The following is a 13,572-nucleotide window of genomic DNA, read 5'->3' as shown; positions in this document are numbered from 1 at the left end:
TATCCGAGGGCATTGACTCCCATTAATGTTCAAGGTCATCAGAGATCATTGTAATTTGACACCACAAAAATGGGGTCAATGACCTTGGATGACCTTAGAAATTTAGGGGGCAATAACAGATGATCTTGAAAATGCAAGTTGACACCACAAAAAATGGTGTCAATGGCCTTGGATGGCCTTAGAAATTTATGGGGTCAATGACCTCGGATCACCTTGAAAATGTAATTTGACATAAATAAAATGGAGTAGATGACCTCGGATGACATTAGAAATTTATGGGGCCATTGAACTCAGATGACCTTGAAAATGTAATTTGACACCACAAAAAAAATGGGGTTAATGCCCTGGGATGATCTTGCAAATGTTGATAACCTTGAGAATGTAATTTGACACAAAAATGAGGTCAATGCCCTTGGGGTCAATCGTCACGTGACCCGTGATCTTAACCTACTTCCCAAGGTCACCACGGGAGGGGGCGGCACGTGACCTTGACCTACTTCCCAAGGGCATCACCAAGGGGGCGAACAACTTTGAACCTACAACAGAACTGTCTATGGTTTCAACACCACATCCGAGACGTAGTGACGGGCACTAAAGCCAACACATTCCAAGATATAACCAAAGAAAGTCGAAAAATGGAGGAGTGTGCGCGAGTAGAGCTTAGTAGTTCCTGGCCCACCACCAAGAAAAAAATCTCGCTGCATGTTTTGCCAGTTCCCCGACTACACTAGAAAAGAGTGTCACAGGCAGAAAGAGGAAGAAGAGAGAACGGACCAAAGACCCACCTCGAGCGGACATTGCTGCACGGCAACTACGCTCAGATGAAGGACACCACCTCACGCCGAGCGAACGGGATCGATTTAACCACCCCCCTGAAAATACCAAGATATATTCGGCGAAGTCAGTACTCCTACACCGTTCGGAGGAGTGCTCACGGAAGGTGCGCAACCTCAGGCAGCACCGCCAAACCGACCACTACGCCAAACAATCGCCGCTAAGTACCGAGCTTACCCACATGCTCGTTCAAAACAATCGCGAGGTCTTCGCCCAACGGTTTGAGGTCATAGCAGTGGATCTGTTCGGACCACTCCCACCTGGACTTAATCAAGAACGGTGGATCCTTGTGGTAGAACATACATCACGACGGGCAAAACTGTTCGCGGTTACCAAAGGCGGGCGCCGTCTAGGAGAGAGAGGGGCAGCGGAAGAAATACTTAAAATTCGCCAACCGCCACAACCCAAAATACACCCAAATCGCCATACCAGGCTCGTGGCTACAACTAACCGATAAATAACGAGAAATAATCGCATCTCCTTGGCATTTGACGGATCGAAGTATCGTTATACTTGACAGGAGCATCCAAATTTCTCGTGCTATTTGACAAAAGCCCAAGAACTACTCTTGAGCTGCAACTTTAATGTGACGCAGAATTTAGAAAATTCCGATGTCTGTGATATGCCGATCTGCACTCTGTCATGTAGCAGCTACGGAACCGGTTTTGGAGATCTGATCAGTGACAGCAAGACACTCCTGCGCCTGATCGCCTCAAAAATGCTTCCACAAAGCTGGTACCCCTCAGGTAACTACAAGTGCTATCCGCCGGTGTGCGGCGTGTGTAATAGATGCCTGGTGGTTCCGAAACCTGTGGAGATACCTGAGCATTGCGTCAAGGACATCATTTCCACCCTGTATCATCGTAACAAGAAATGCTGTCACAGCGTCTGTCCGAATCGTATCGTCAGAAGGCCGTCTAACATTACCATGAGGTGCTACGTGGGCTCGCGACCCGATCATAACTGCTGCCGCGTGAAGCGGTGCAGGCAGACGTGCTGCTCGCGCAGGGTGCAGACTCCGTCGGTCGAGTCGTGCACCGTAAAAATTTTGTGCAACACCCGAAACATCGACTCCAAGTCTACCTGCGCTAAGCCCTCGTGCAGGTCGATCAAAGCTTTGAAGCCGGTGGATTCCACGTGCTATTTCTCAGACGATTGCTGCCCGACCCCGGCCCCCACTGTAAAATTCAACCCGAAATGCTTGCCAGAGTGTGCGAAACCGTGCGATCCATGCCCAAAGCCTTGCGTCTCAAAACCTAAATCGCGACGATCCGTTTGCGAGGTGGTGGAGTGTAAAGACGACTGCCCCGCCGTGTGCGCCGACGGAGTGATTCTCAGGACCGTCATGTACTACTGCGACCTGCTCTCGAAACCGATAGTCGCGCTTCCAATTCTAAGCTCAATATTCTGCTACGTATTCAAAACCGTTAGCGATTGCATCGCAGGCTTTAAATGTTACAAATAAAGAGGCGTCCACCCCGTATTGATTCACCAGTCGAATGGTCTACATTTCAATCCATTGAAACGGAGAGGGCGCGAGCCCATTTATAACCCTTATTTTACTCGAAAGTGTTTTATCTCCTTTTTCGGAATTGCACGAGGAGCCCGGGCTTTGCACTTTTATTGCCTAATTTAATTGCCGTTTCCTCTGCTTATTTATATTGAAATTAAGGTTTTATTTTTATTGCCGTGAACTATGGTCCCGCAGGAACCGCGCTTGTTTTACAAAAGAGTGCGCCTTTTAATCTAAACAATTCCCGAGACAGAGCTCGGGGAGGGCAGAAATTTATTTCCCTCTAATTTTATAGACTGAGCGCGGCCAGTTTAACGACTGAGCAAAAACAGTCTTGAAGCTACAAAATATGGATTTCAGTTACAGGGTGTCCGCGGCAATATTGATTGGTATCGCACCAAACTAGTGCAAAGACCACTTCAGGGTTGAACTTGAGAAATCGAGAGAAGCCGTTCTTTTTGTGGACGTGTAAGTGACATGGCAAACCAGATGATCTCACCAAACCGTATTTAAAAGTAGCAGTATATACCACGACCATATAAATTCGTACGGATGTGTTATGTTATAACAGAATACGGCGCACAAATCTGTACGTGTGCATTCCCACAAATTACACCGCCGTTAAAAATGTCGCCGGACACCGGCGATCTATTAATCAACCTCGTTTCCTAATTGAAAACTTCATTACGTATACTTATCGTTAACCCTTATAATTACATTGTTTGTTTAATTTCAGTTTCATGATACCCTCCGTAAAGCACACGGCTTAAACGTTAGTTTTCATTTTGATGCCTTTCCTTAATTTAATCCGTTCTGTTTTAAGTGAAATTTAACGCACGCAGATGCTGGTACTGTTTAACTTTATTACTTTGTTTGGTCTGTTTCTTGGGTAGAGTAATTACAATCGAAAACTCTCAACCCCTACTTTAATCAACTAAAACGAGCGAGGCCTGCATGCTAAAAGGATTTTTCCTTCTCACTTTTGCACGGAAAGTACGCAATACTTACATTGAACGTCGAGCAGTAAGGAGACGTTGACTGGCTGTTTTAAGGCAATGTGATTAACCAAGCAGGTGAGTGTGGCGTTGTGATGGGTCCTCATGACCCTTTCGAGACGCGCGTCACTTCTGGCACCGACCCGCTGCTCGCGTATTGTCTCCGTGAAGTTGAGGGCGTGATACGGCACTTCCGGAACGTCCTGCAGCACAAGGGAGCCCAACGCTAATTCCCAAGATAACGTGGGCTTCGGATTGCCGCTATCCACTACACAGGAGACGGTTAAATCCGTATTCTCCTTGACGGGAATGAAAAGATTCCCGGGATCCAGTATTCTGTTGTCTATTAGAAGGTACGGCTTCCTTGGGGGATCTGAAAGAGAAGAGGAGGTATTAGAGTCTATTATGTTCTCAAATTAAATTAGAATTAAGTCTAAAAATCTAGCGCGCTGTTGCTAGGAAAAAAAAGGATTGTCAATTATTATTTTTTTAGTTAGTTACGCATCGTTTTTTCAATTAGGATATTAAATTCGATATTAATAATTTCTGTACTTCTGCGTTATGATTAATTAAAGTTTACTAAACTAAAGACATGTGAATTTAACTAATAGTGTGCCACCTCAAAATACACAACAATTTTGGCGACGAGATGAAAGTGACATTTGCGTATTGTTTACTTGTCAGGGTAAGCAATCTTTAATTACTTATTATTCGATATTTCCGATCTAACTCGAAATGGATCAAACACAGTTTCAATCGCTTATGGAAGTCTTCAATAATCAACAAAAAGCACTCATTGAAACTATCGCAAAAACATTCGCTGATCAACCTCAGAAAAGTGGTTTTCAAACACAAGCTCCTGTGAATCCACAAGTTCTTATACCGCCGTTCGAAAATTTCAATGCTTCCAAAGAAAACTTCAAAATGTACAGAGCTCGTTTTGAGAATTACTTGAGATGAAAGGTGTTTTTCAAGACAAAACGTTATGTGCTCAAATGCTCCTGAATTCAATAGCTTCTAGTAATTACCAGTTAATTGTGTCGTTGGTCGCGCCCAAGCAACCTATCGAAAAATCGTACGAAGATATTGTTCAAGTGCTTGAAACTCATTTGTGTCCTAAACGAAACATTTTGGTTGCTCAACACCGTTTCCTGTCTTTGTATCAACAAGACGGGCAGTCCATTGCAGACTACATTGCGGTTTTGCGTCGCGATATTTCCGATTGTGCTTTTGTGTGTCACGCAGAAAATTGTCAAGCCAGTATTGCGGAAATATTTTTGCGTGCCCAACTCATTCGGGGCATACGGGACAATGCTATCCGGGAACAAATTTTGCAATTGGATGATGAAAAATTGAAATTCGACGACATCGTGAAAAAGGCACTTGCACTTGAGGCGTCTAAAATTGATAGCCGTGAAATTTCTAACCGTCAACCAACTTTATCAGTACCTCTTGGAGGAAATGACATAAACAAAATTGGACAGCACAGATCGCGTGCTCAAAATTCATTCACCAGCCATGACAATCGAATCAGGTCTTCAAATAACTCATCTACCAATACACAAAGTTCGTCTCGAGATTCGCGTTCAAAATCACGGTCTCGTCTCAATTACCAGCATCTAGGACTCGACAACCGATGCCTCCGTTGCTCTTTTAAGCATCCTACCAAAGATTACCGCGCTGATAAATCAAAACTGCGGTGTGATTCTTGTAAACGAACGGGTCATGTTTCAGCCGTCAATTTTGTCAACATAAACTCTTTCCATGACTTGAGTGCCATCAACCAAATTATTGACATTTTCGAAAAATCCAGCCCTGGTCAAGACTCAAATAAATATTTTGTTGAAGTTCTCATTGAGGGTAAACCGCAAACCTTCGAAGTGGATTCTGGCGCCGGTATGACGCTCCTTCCAGAACCAGATTTTCAAAAATTGAATTTCAATAAGGCATTACTCAGGCCGACTCATGTTCAATTTCGTTCCTACACCTCCGGAATTTTCAAACCTCTTGGGGTCGCAGAAGTTACAGTACAATACCGAGATCACAAATCGACCGAATTGCTATTCATAGTACCAGCTCAGTTTTCGCCACTCCTGGGTAGAACCTGGATTAGACATTTGAAAATTAGCCTTGGAGATATCGACGAACAAAATTCTACATTATCAAATGTAAACTCACTTGACATTATTGCAGACATAATGAGAGATTTTGCTGATATATTTGAGCCCAAAGTCGGATGTGTACCTGGAATCACTTGCTCCCTCGAGTTGCGCCCTAATTCAAGACCAGTTTTCATCAAAGAACGACCTGTCCCATACGCTCTGTTGGAGAAGGTTAATATCGAACTGAACAATCTCGAGAAATCAGGCATTATTTCAAAAATTGAAATTAGTGACTGGGGTTCTCCTCTAGTCATTATTCCAAAGACTGACAACTCGCTTCGTCTTTGTGTCGACTACAAGATTGGCGTCAATAAACAACTTAAATCGGCTCATTACCCCATAAGAAAGATTGATGATATTCTCAATAATCTTCGAAATTCAAAATTTTTCTGCCATTTGGATCTTTTCAAAGCATATTTACATATTCAAGTATGCGACGAAAGCAAGGCAATTCAAACCATCTCAACACATCGAGGTACTTACCTCATGAATCGTCTTTCGTTTGGTATCAAAACCGCGCCAAGCGAATTCAACAGAATTCTCGATCAGATTTTGGCTAATCTAGATGGAGTCATGTCGTACTATGACGACATAATCGTCCACGGCTCTACATTTGAAGAGTGTAAGCAGAGACTGATAGCTTGCCTCGAAAGGTTAAAAAAGAACGACTTGCATCTGAACAAAGCAAAATGTTCGTTTTTCAAAACGCAAGTTCAATATTTAGGATACTGTGTCAGATATAACGAAATTTCGAAATGCCCTAAGAAAGTTGAGGCTATTGCCAACATGGAGGAACCTAAAAATCCTGATGAGCTACATCGTTTCTTAGGAATGGTTACCTATTATGCGAGGTTCATACCTAGCCTGTCTTCAATAACCTACCCTCTGCGTCAATTGATTCATAAAGGAAGTCAATGGGTTTGGACTCAAAAATGCCAAAAGGCATTTCAGCAGCTCAAAACGGAAATCATTAGCGATCGAGTTCTCATGCCATATGATCCATCGCTTCCAGTAAGTTTGGCTTGCGATGCCGGTCCCACGGGAATCGCTGGTGTTTTATCTCACGACGTTAATGGCGTAGAAAGGCCTATAACCTTCATATCAAGATCTTTGACACACGCAGAAAAAAGTTACTCCCAACTTGACCGCGAGGCAAGTTTTTTGTGTTTCAAGACTGTATATGTACCTTACTGGTCGTCCATTCACGCTAATCACTGATAACCAGCCGCTGACCAGAATTTTACACCCGGAAACGAAGCTTCCATCCTTTACGTCAGCGAGACTACTTCGGTACGCGACTTTTCTTCAAGAGTTCGACTACAAAGTTGTACACAGAAAAGCAGAGGATCACATACATGTTGATTGTCTCTCCAGAGCTACTTATCCTACATCACAATCTAGCTCCTCTACAGAATGCATCATGAGTCTCGAAGTTTCAACCATTGAACATCAAATCATCAACCAGATTTCTACTGACGTCATCACCAGTTCAACTATTGCTGAAGAAACAGCCAAGGACGCATTTCTTTCAAACCTTCATGAAGATCTCATTTCTGGAAAACGACGTGATCCCGAATACAGCATTTCCAACGGCATCATTTTCAAGAATCAACGAGTTTTTATACCTGAAGCCCTTCAAAAAAGAGTTCTCTTGGAACTGCATCGAACACATGTGGACATCGTAAAAATGAAACAGTTGGCAAGACGCCACTGCTTCTGGAAAAACATCGACAAAGACATAGAAGCTATGGTAAAAAACTGCCAGGAATGCGCACTATCCCAGAAAAGTCCAGCTAAAGTTCCTCTCCATCATTGGGACGATCCGCAGCATAATTTTGAACGCGTTCATATTGATTATGCTGGGCCGTTTTTGAATCACCATTTTCTTGTCCTTGTCGATTCCAAGTCAAAGTGGGCTGAAATTCGCATCATTAAAGACGCCCAGACGACTGCAACTACCATAGAGCTGCTATTGGACATTTTTTGCACTCATGGATTCCCTGAAATCATGGTATCAGATAATGCGACTATTTTTCACAGTGACATATTCAAAACCTTCTGTCTGAACAATGCCATTTTGCAAAAGTTTATAGCGCCAGGTCATCCTGCAACTAACGGGTTGGCCGAACGTTATATACAAACCTTGAAACCAAAACTGAAGTGTATGACCGAACCAGGTTCTATTCAACACAAGGTACGCGAAATATTATTCAGATACAGAGCCACTCCTCTCCAGAATGGCAAAACTCCAGCCGAATTGTATTTGAATAGAAACATTAGGTGCCAGCTCGACGTCTTCAAGCCTCCTACTTCAAAAATCCAAAAACGAGTACAATTCGACCTGCCACCATCGCGACAATTCAAAATTGGGGACAAGGTATTAGCAAGATGGTATTCGAATAACAAGAATACTTGGAAATTTGGTTCGATCATCCAAAAATTCGGACATCTCCACTACCAAGTTGAACTTAATAATGGTTACCGGCTCAAACGACACACGAACCAGTTGAGAAAAGCCAACGTCGATATATACCCCAACCGTCAGCCGCCCTTGCAACCTCCACAAATTACTTTAGATTAGGAATCACCTGAAATCAACCACCACTACGAAAAACTGGCGTCCCTGCTCCTACCAGCCAATCCTCGATCGGATGTTATTCCTGATGTCGAAGCTGAACCTTCAGAAGTTGGACAATCTCCAACAGTGGAATCCGTCCGGTGATCTACTCGACCCCGCCATCCTCCAGAACGTTTTAGAGACTATATGTGATTCAAACTGTTGTTACAACTGTCATAATTTTGTGGGGGGAGACTATTATGTTCTCAATTTAAATTAGAATTAAGTCTAAAAATCTAGCGCGCTGTTGCTAGGAAAAAAAAGGATTGTCAATTATTATTTTTTTAGTTAGTTACGCATCGTTTTTTCAATTAGGATATTAAATTCGATATTAATAATTTCTGTACTTCTGCGTTATGATTAATTAAAGTTTACTAAACTAAAGACATTTGAATTTAACTAATAGTGTGCCACCTCAAAATACACAACAGAGTCTGTCAATATTCTGAACTATTATTATTATTAAAGACGTAGTGTATTGGACTTAATGGGGATCGATTTCATCTTGGAGGAGAAGGTGCACACATAATTTGTTATATAAACTTCGATGGTTGTAGCCCTGGGCTGACTTGTTCTAGTAATGAATTAAAAAATTGTTCACAAATGAGGGATGTTTTATTTATAACCGCAATACATTATACGTTTAACATTAAGTCGATATTTTTTGCATCCAGTTGATTAAAAACATTCGCCTTCTCTTTCTAGCATTCGAATATAGTTGAAAGGATTAAATACCTATTAATATTTATGCATTTTATTGGGTCTCTAGTTTTCATTAATACAACTTGCGCTCGTAATTGGAGCTCTAAATGAAACGTTCATTAAACATTTTTCCCATTTACGATACCATGATTTACCAAAAGTTACCCCACTACAGACCAAAAAATCGCTAAGTGCGCTAGCCAAAGAATCTATGTATAAACTGCTCAGTGTTCCAAAAACCTTACAATAACCTCTCAAGGAGTTATTGCAAGGATGTATCGTAAGAATTTCTCGTGGAACTTTTCCAACTGTCCCAAGAATATATCCCAAGCACTTCTCAAAGAACGTTTATATTGTTGATCTCAATAGCATTCTAACAAGTCTCCAAAATGTCTCAGGAACCTTTCACAACTCTCCAACCAAATGTTTCCAAATGAGCTTTCCGAAAATCTCACGAAAATATATTGGAAATATTTAAAAAATCTCCCAAGCATTTTTCCAGCTTTGTGCCAGGATCTCTAAATATTACTTTTTTGAAATTGGCCAATAATCAAAGGAAAACTCCTGTTAAGGGGAGAGTGATTTTTGTCAGGTTTTTGGAAGATTCTTGAGATACTCTTGGTGGTATCATGAGCGATTATCAGTGACTTCTAGGAACATCCTGAGGAGTTCCATACGAGGCCCTTGCGACACGCTCTTGAAAGAAATTCCTAAGTGCGAAGTCTTGAAGGGTTCTTCGGAGATTGTTGAGAGGTCCTTGGGATATTTTTTCGAAATTCTTGAAAAATTATATTGTTGGATATCCCTGAGAGCTTCGTAGGATATTTTTGAGCGACCACTCGCAGACTCCTCATGGATTTTGGTGAAATTTTGAGACATGCCTGAGTTCTTTGTCAGACTGGTTAAGAATAACTTCATAGATTCTTAAAATTCATGAGAGATTTTTCATCAAAGATCTTTGGGAGGTTCTTGAGAGCCTATGGAGAGAATTTGGAAATATTATTCGTTGTTCTTGTGCGAGATTTCTAGTTCTCAGAAAACCTGACAAAACTTTAGCAGATTTTTGGTAAATTTTAGAAAAATCATTTTTCGAAGATTCTTGAAGTTCATTGGGAATTCTTAGAAAGAGATTGAGAAAATTTTGGTAGTTTAGTAGAATATTTGTGGAGGAATCTTGTGCGACTCTGGACAGATTTTGGTATCCTCAGGAGAGATATCTGGATTTTTAAGAGATTTCTCAGACACATTTGGTAGATTAATAGGTATTTTTGGAAAACCTTGGGATATTTTTGGAAGATTTAAGAAGATCTTCAGCCAAATTTGAGAGAGGAAAGGGTCATTGGGAAATGTTTTGTGGATTATCGGGAAGATCCTTGGGACAGCCTTAAAGTATATACAAAAATCTTTATTAAAATCTTATTTCAAAAACTATATGCGCTATGAGTATGTTTTATTTGGCTTTAGCACCTATAAAAACAATTCAACCGTAAATGTGGTTGTTTAGTTGAGAACAAACACAAGCTCGATCATATTAATTTTGTTTTGTACCAGAATTATTAGTTGTTAATTTTGTTTAAATAATCACCTTGTTTATGATTTGTTCAATTTGAATACGTGTTAAAGGACGAGATTTAAACATCTGAAATTATTTACGTAGTTTTGTTAAAGTTATCTCATCTAAATTCGGTCGTTGCGATAAGAAATTCGTTATCGCTGCGAAAGCAATTTTTTATTTTAAGATAAGGTCGTCTTATCGCCGAAAATTAAGGAAGGAGGCAGGAAAGTATATGAAAAGGGAATTTGTTTTAAATAAGAGAACCGGACATCATGAAAATTAATGAAAGGTTCCTGCAGATAACCTGTAAGACACTTGGGGATATGCTTAAAACAATTTTAGTTAATGGAACTTCATGAGACAGTTTTAATGTTGAGATTACAAACACTTTTCCAAGGTTCTTAGAACATTTTTGCTAGCTAATTAGGAGATTTTTGGGAGAACCTTGAGGTACTTTTACGATATTCTAAAAATCTCCTTATACATTCTTAAAAGATTCTTAGTCTCTTACTGCAGGGAAACTATGGTAAGAAACAGAAGAAAACGTTGCGATATATCCTTGAAATCAATAAACTTCTGGGAGGATTGGGAGATTCAGATAGATTATTTGAATATTCCTATGAAATTTTAGGAGGGTCCCGTGATAGATCTATAAGACGGCATCGGAATGTTCTTTTAAAGTGCATTCTTTGGAGATTCCTTGAAAATTGTTGGGTGGGCTATTACAAGATATTTGAAAAATTCCTGGAATATTCTCAGGGAGGTCATTTATATTTTTTTTTAGACTCCTTGATAGATTTTTGGAAACCCTTGGGTATCTTTTTGAAAGATGCTTGAGGAACTTTGATAGGTTTTTGAGGGACCCTTCAGAGATTCTGTTGAGATGTTTGAAACATCCTTGATAAATTATTGGGAGATTCTAGAGATGGTTTTTATTAAGTCCTTGTCTCAAAAACTACTGACATTCTTGAATGACTCTTGGAAGTTCCCTTGCGTGTTTTTGGCAGCCTCTGTAGTGATTCTTTGATCATTTTTAAGAACATTTCAAGAATGGTGCTAAAATATTCAATTAGCGTCCAAGGGTCTCCGAAATTCATCCCAAAAGCTCTCAGCAATGTCCAACCTCCTGATCATATCCAAATTACCATGAATTTCGCAAGAACCTCTATAATATTGATCTCAATAACATCCTAAGAATATTCTTAACAAGTTTCAAAATATCTTAAGAAACTTTCACAACTCTCTAACCAAATGTAAATGATCTTTCGGAAAATCTCACGAAAACATCTTGGAAATAATTAAAAAATCTTCCCAAGTATTTTTCCAGCATTGCGCCAGGATCTCTAAAAAATCGCCCCCGTAGTCACCAAAAAATCTCCCAAGAAGCTCCTACGAATTTGTAAATTACTTTCTTGAAATTAGCCAAGAATCAAATCCTTTTAAGGTGGAGTGATTTTTGTGAGGTTTTTGGGAGATTTTTGAGATATTCTTGGGGCATCCCAGCAAGATTTTACCTTAAAATTCTCAGAGGATTCTTGGTGGTCTCATGAGCGCTTAGCAGTGACTTCTAGCAAAATCTTGAGGAGAACCATACGAGGCCCTTGCGAAACGCTCTTGAAAGAAATCCTTAAGTGCGAAGTCTTGAAGGGTTCTTCGGAGATTGTTGAGAGGTCATTGGGATATGTTTTCGAAATTCTTGGAAAATTACATTGTGGGATATCCATGAGGTTTTTGAGGGACCATTCGCAGACTTCTCATGGATTTTGGTGAAATTTTGAGACATGTTTGATTTCTGTGTCAGACTGGTCAAGAATACTTAAAATTCATGAGAGATTTTTCACCAAATATCTTTGGGAGGTTTTTGAGGGCCTTTGGAGAGTATCTGGAAATATTATTCGTTGTTCTTGTGCGACTCTTTCAGAATTCTTGAAAGATTCTTCACAGACTCTAGGGAGATGCTTCTTATGAGAGATTTCTAGTTCTCAGAAAACCTGACAAAACTTTAGCAGATTTTTGGTAAATTTTAGAAAAACCATTTTTCGAACATTCTTGAAGTTCATTGGGAATTCTTAAAAGAGATTTAGCAAATTTTGGTAGCTTAGTAGGATATTTGTGGAAAGATCTTGTGCGACTCTGGACAGATTTTGGCATCCTCAGGAGAGACAACCGGAGATTTTTAAAAGATTTCTCAGACGCATTTGGTGGATTAGTAAGATATTTTTGGAAAACCTTGGGATATTCTTGGAAGATTTAGGAAGATATTCAGACAAATTTGAGAGAGAGTAGATTATTGGAAAAATTCTTGAGACAGCCTTAAAGTATCACAAAACTTTTTTTATTAAAATCTTATTTCAGAAACTATGTGCGCTATGAGTAGATAAGTTTTATTTGGCTTTAGCACCTATAAAAATAATTCAACCGTAAATGTGGTTGTTTAGTTGAGAACAAACACAAGCTCGATCACATTAATTTTGTTTTGTACCAGAATTATTAGTTGTTAATTTTGTTTAAATAATCATCTTGTCTATGATTTGTTCAATTTGATTACGTGTAAAAAGACTAGATTTAAACATCTGAAATTATTTGCGTAGTTTTGTTAAAGTTATCTCATCTAAATTCGGTCGTTGCGATAAGAAATTCGTTATCGCTGCGAAAGCAAATTAAAATTAAGGTCGCATTATCGCCGAAGTAAACATGTGTGCACTTAATCGCGGAAAATTAAGGGAGGAGGCAGGAAAGTATACGAAAAGGGAATTTGTTTTAAATAACCGGACATCATGAGATTTTGTATGGTATTGGGAAGTTTTTAAAGGTACTATAACGTTTGGGGAGACCTATTAGAGATATTTGTGATACATTTTTTTAAAAGAAATTAATGAAAGGTTCATGTAGATATACTGTAAGATACTTGGGGAGATTCTTAAAACAATTTTAGTTAATGGAACTTCATGAGATAGTTTTAATGTTGAGATTAAGAAAACTTTTCCAAGGTTCTTAGAATATTTTTGGTAGCTAATTAGGACCTTTTTGGAAGAATCTTTAGGTGCTTTTACGATATTCTAATAACCTCTTTGGGAGGTCCTTATACATTCTTAAAAGATTCCTGGATGCCTCTTACCGCAGGGAAATTATGGGAAGAAACAGAAGAAAACATTGCGATATATCCTTGAAATCAATAAACTTCTGGGAGGATT

The 13,572-nt window shown here is 39.7% G+C and overlaps 1 protein-coding gene across 1 annotated transcript in view; it reads right to left on the bottom strand.

Moving 5' to 3' along the window:
* The window catches only part of LOC116180062 (sialic acid-binding Ig-like lectin 14), a 95,910-nt gene that overhangs the window by 30,554 nt on the left and 51,784 nt on the right, over window positions 1–13,572 (bottom strand). Inside the window, exon 2 of the mRNA XM_031499891.1 lies at window positions 3,356–3,715. Within this exon, the coding sequence (XP_031355751.1) occupies window positions 3,356–3,715 (360 nt within the window). The remainder of the gene's footprint in view (window positions 1–3,355; window positions 3,716–13,572) is intronic.

Source organism: Photinus pyralis, unplaced genomic scaffold (genome assembly GCF_008802855.1).
Source record: "Photinus pyralis isolate 1611_PpyrPB1 unplaced genomic scaffold, Ppyr1.3 Ppyr1.4_LG9, whole genome shotgun sequence".
Lineage (NCBI taxonomy): Eukaryota > Metazoa > Arthropoda > Insecta > Coleoptera > Lampyridae > Photinus > Photinus pyralis.
This window is presented reverse-complemented; position numbering and strand designations above follow the sequence as displayed.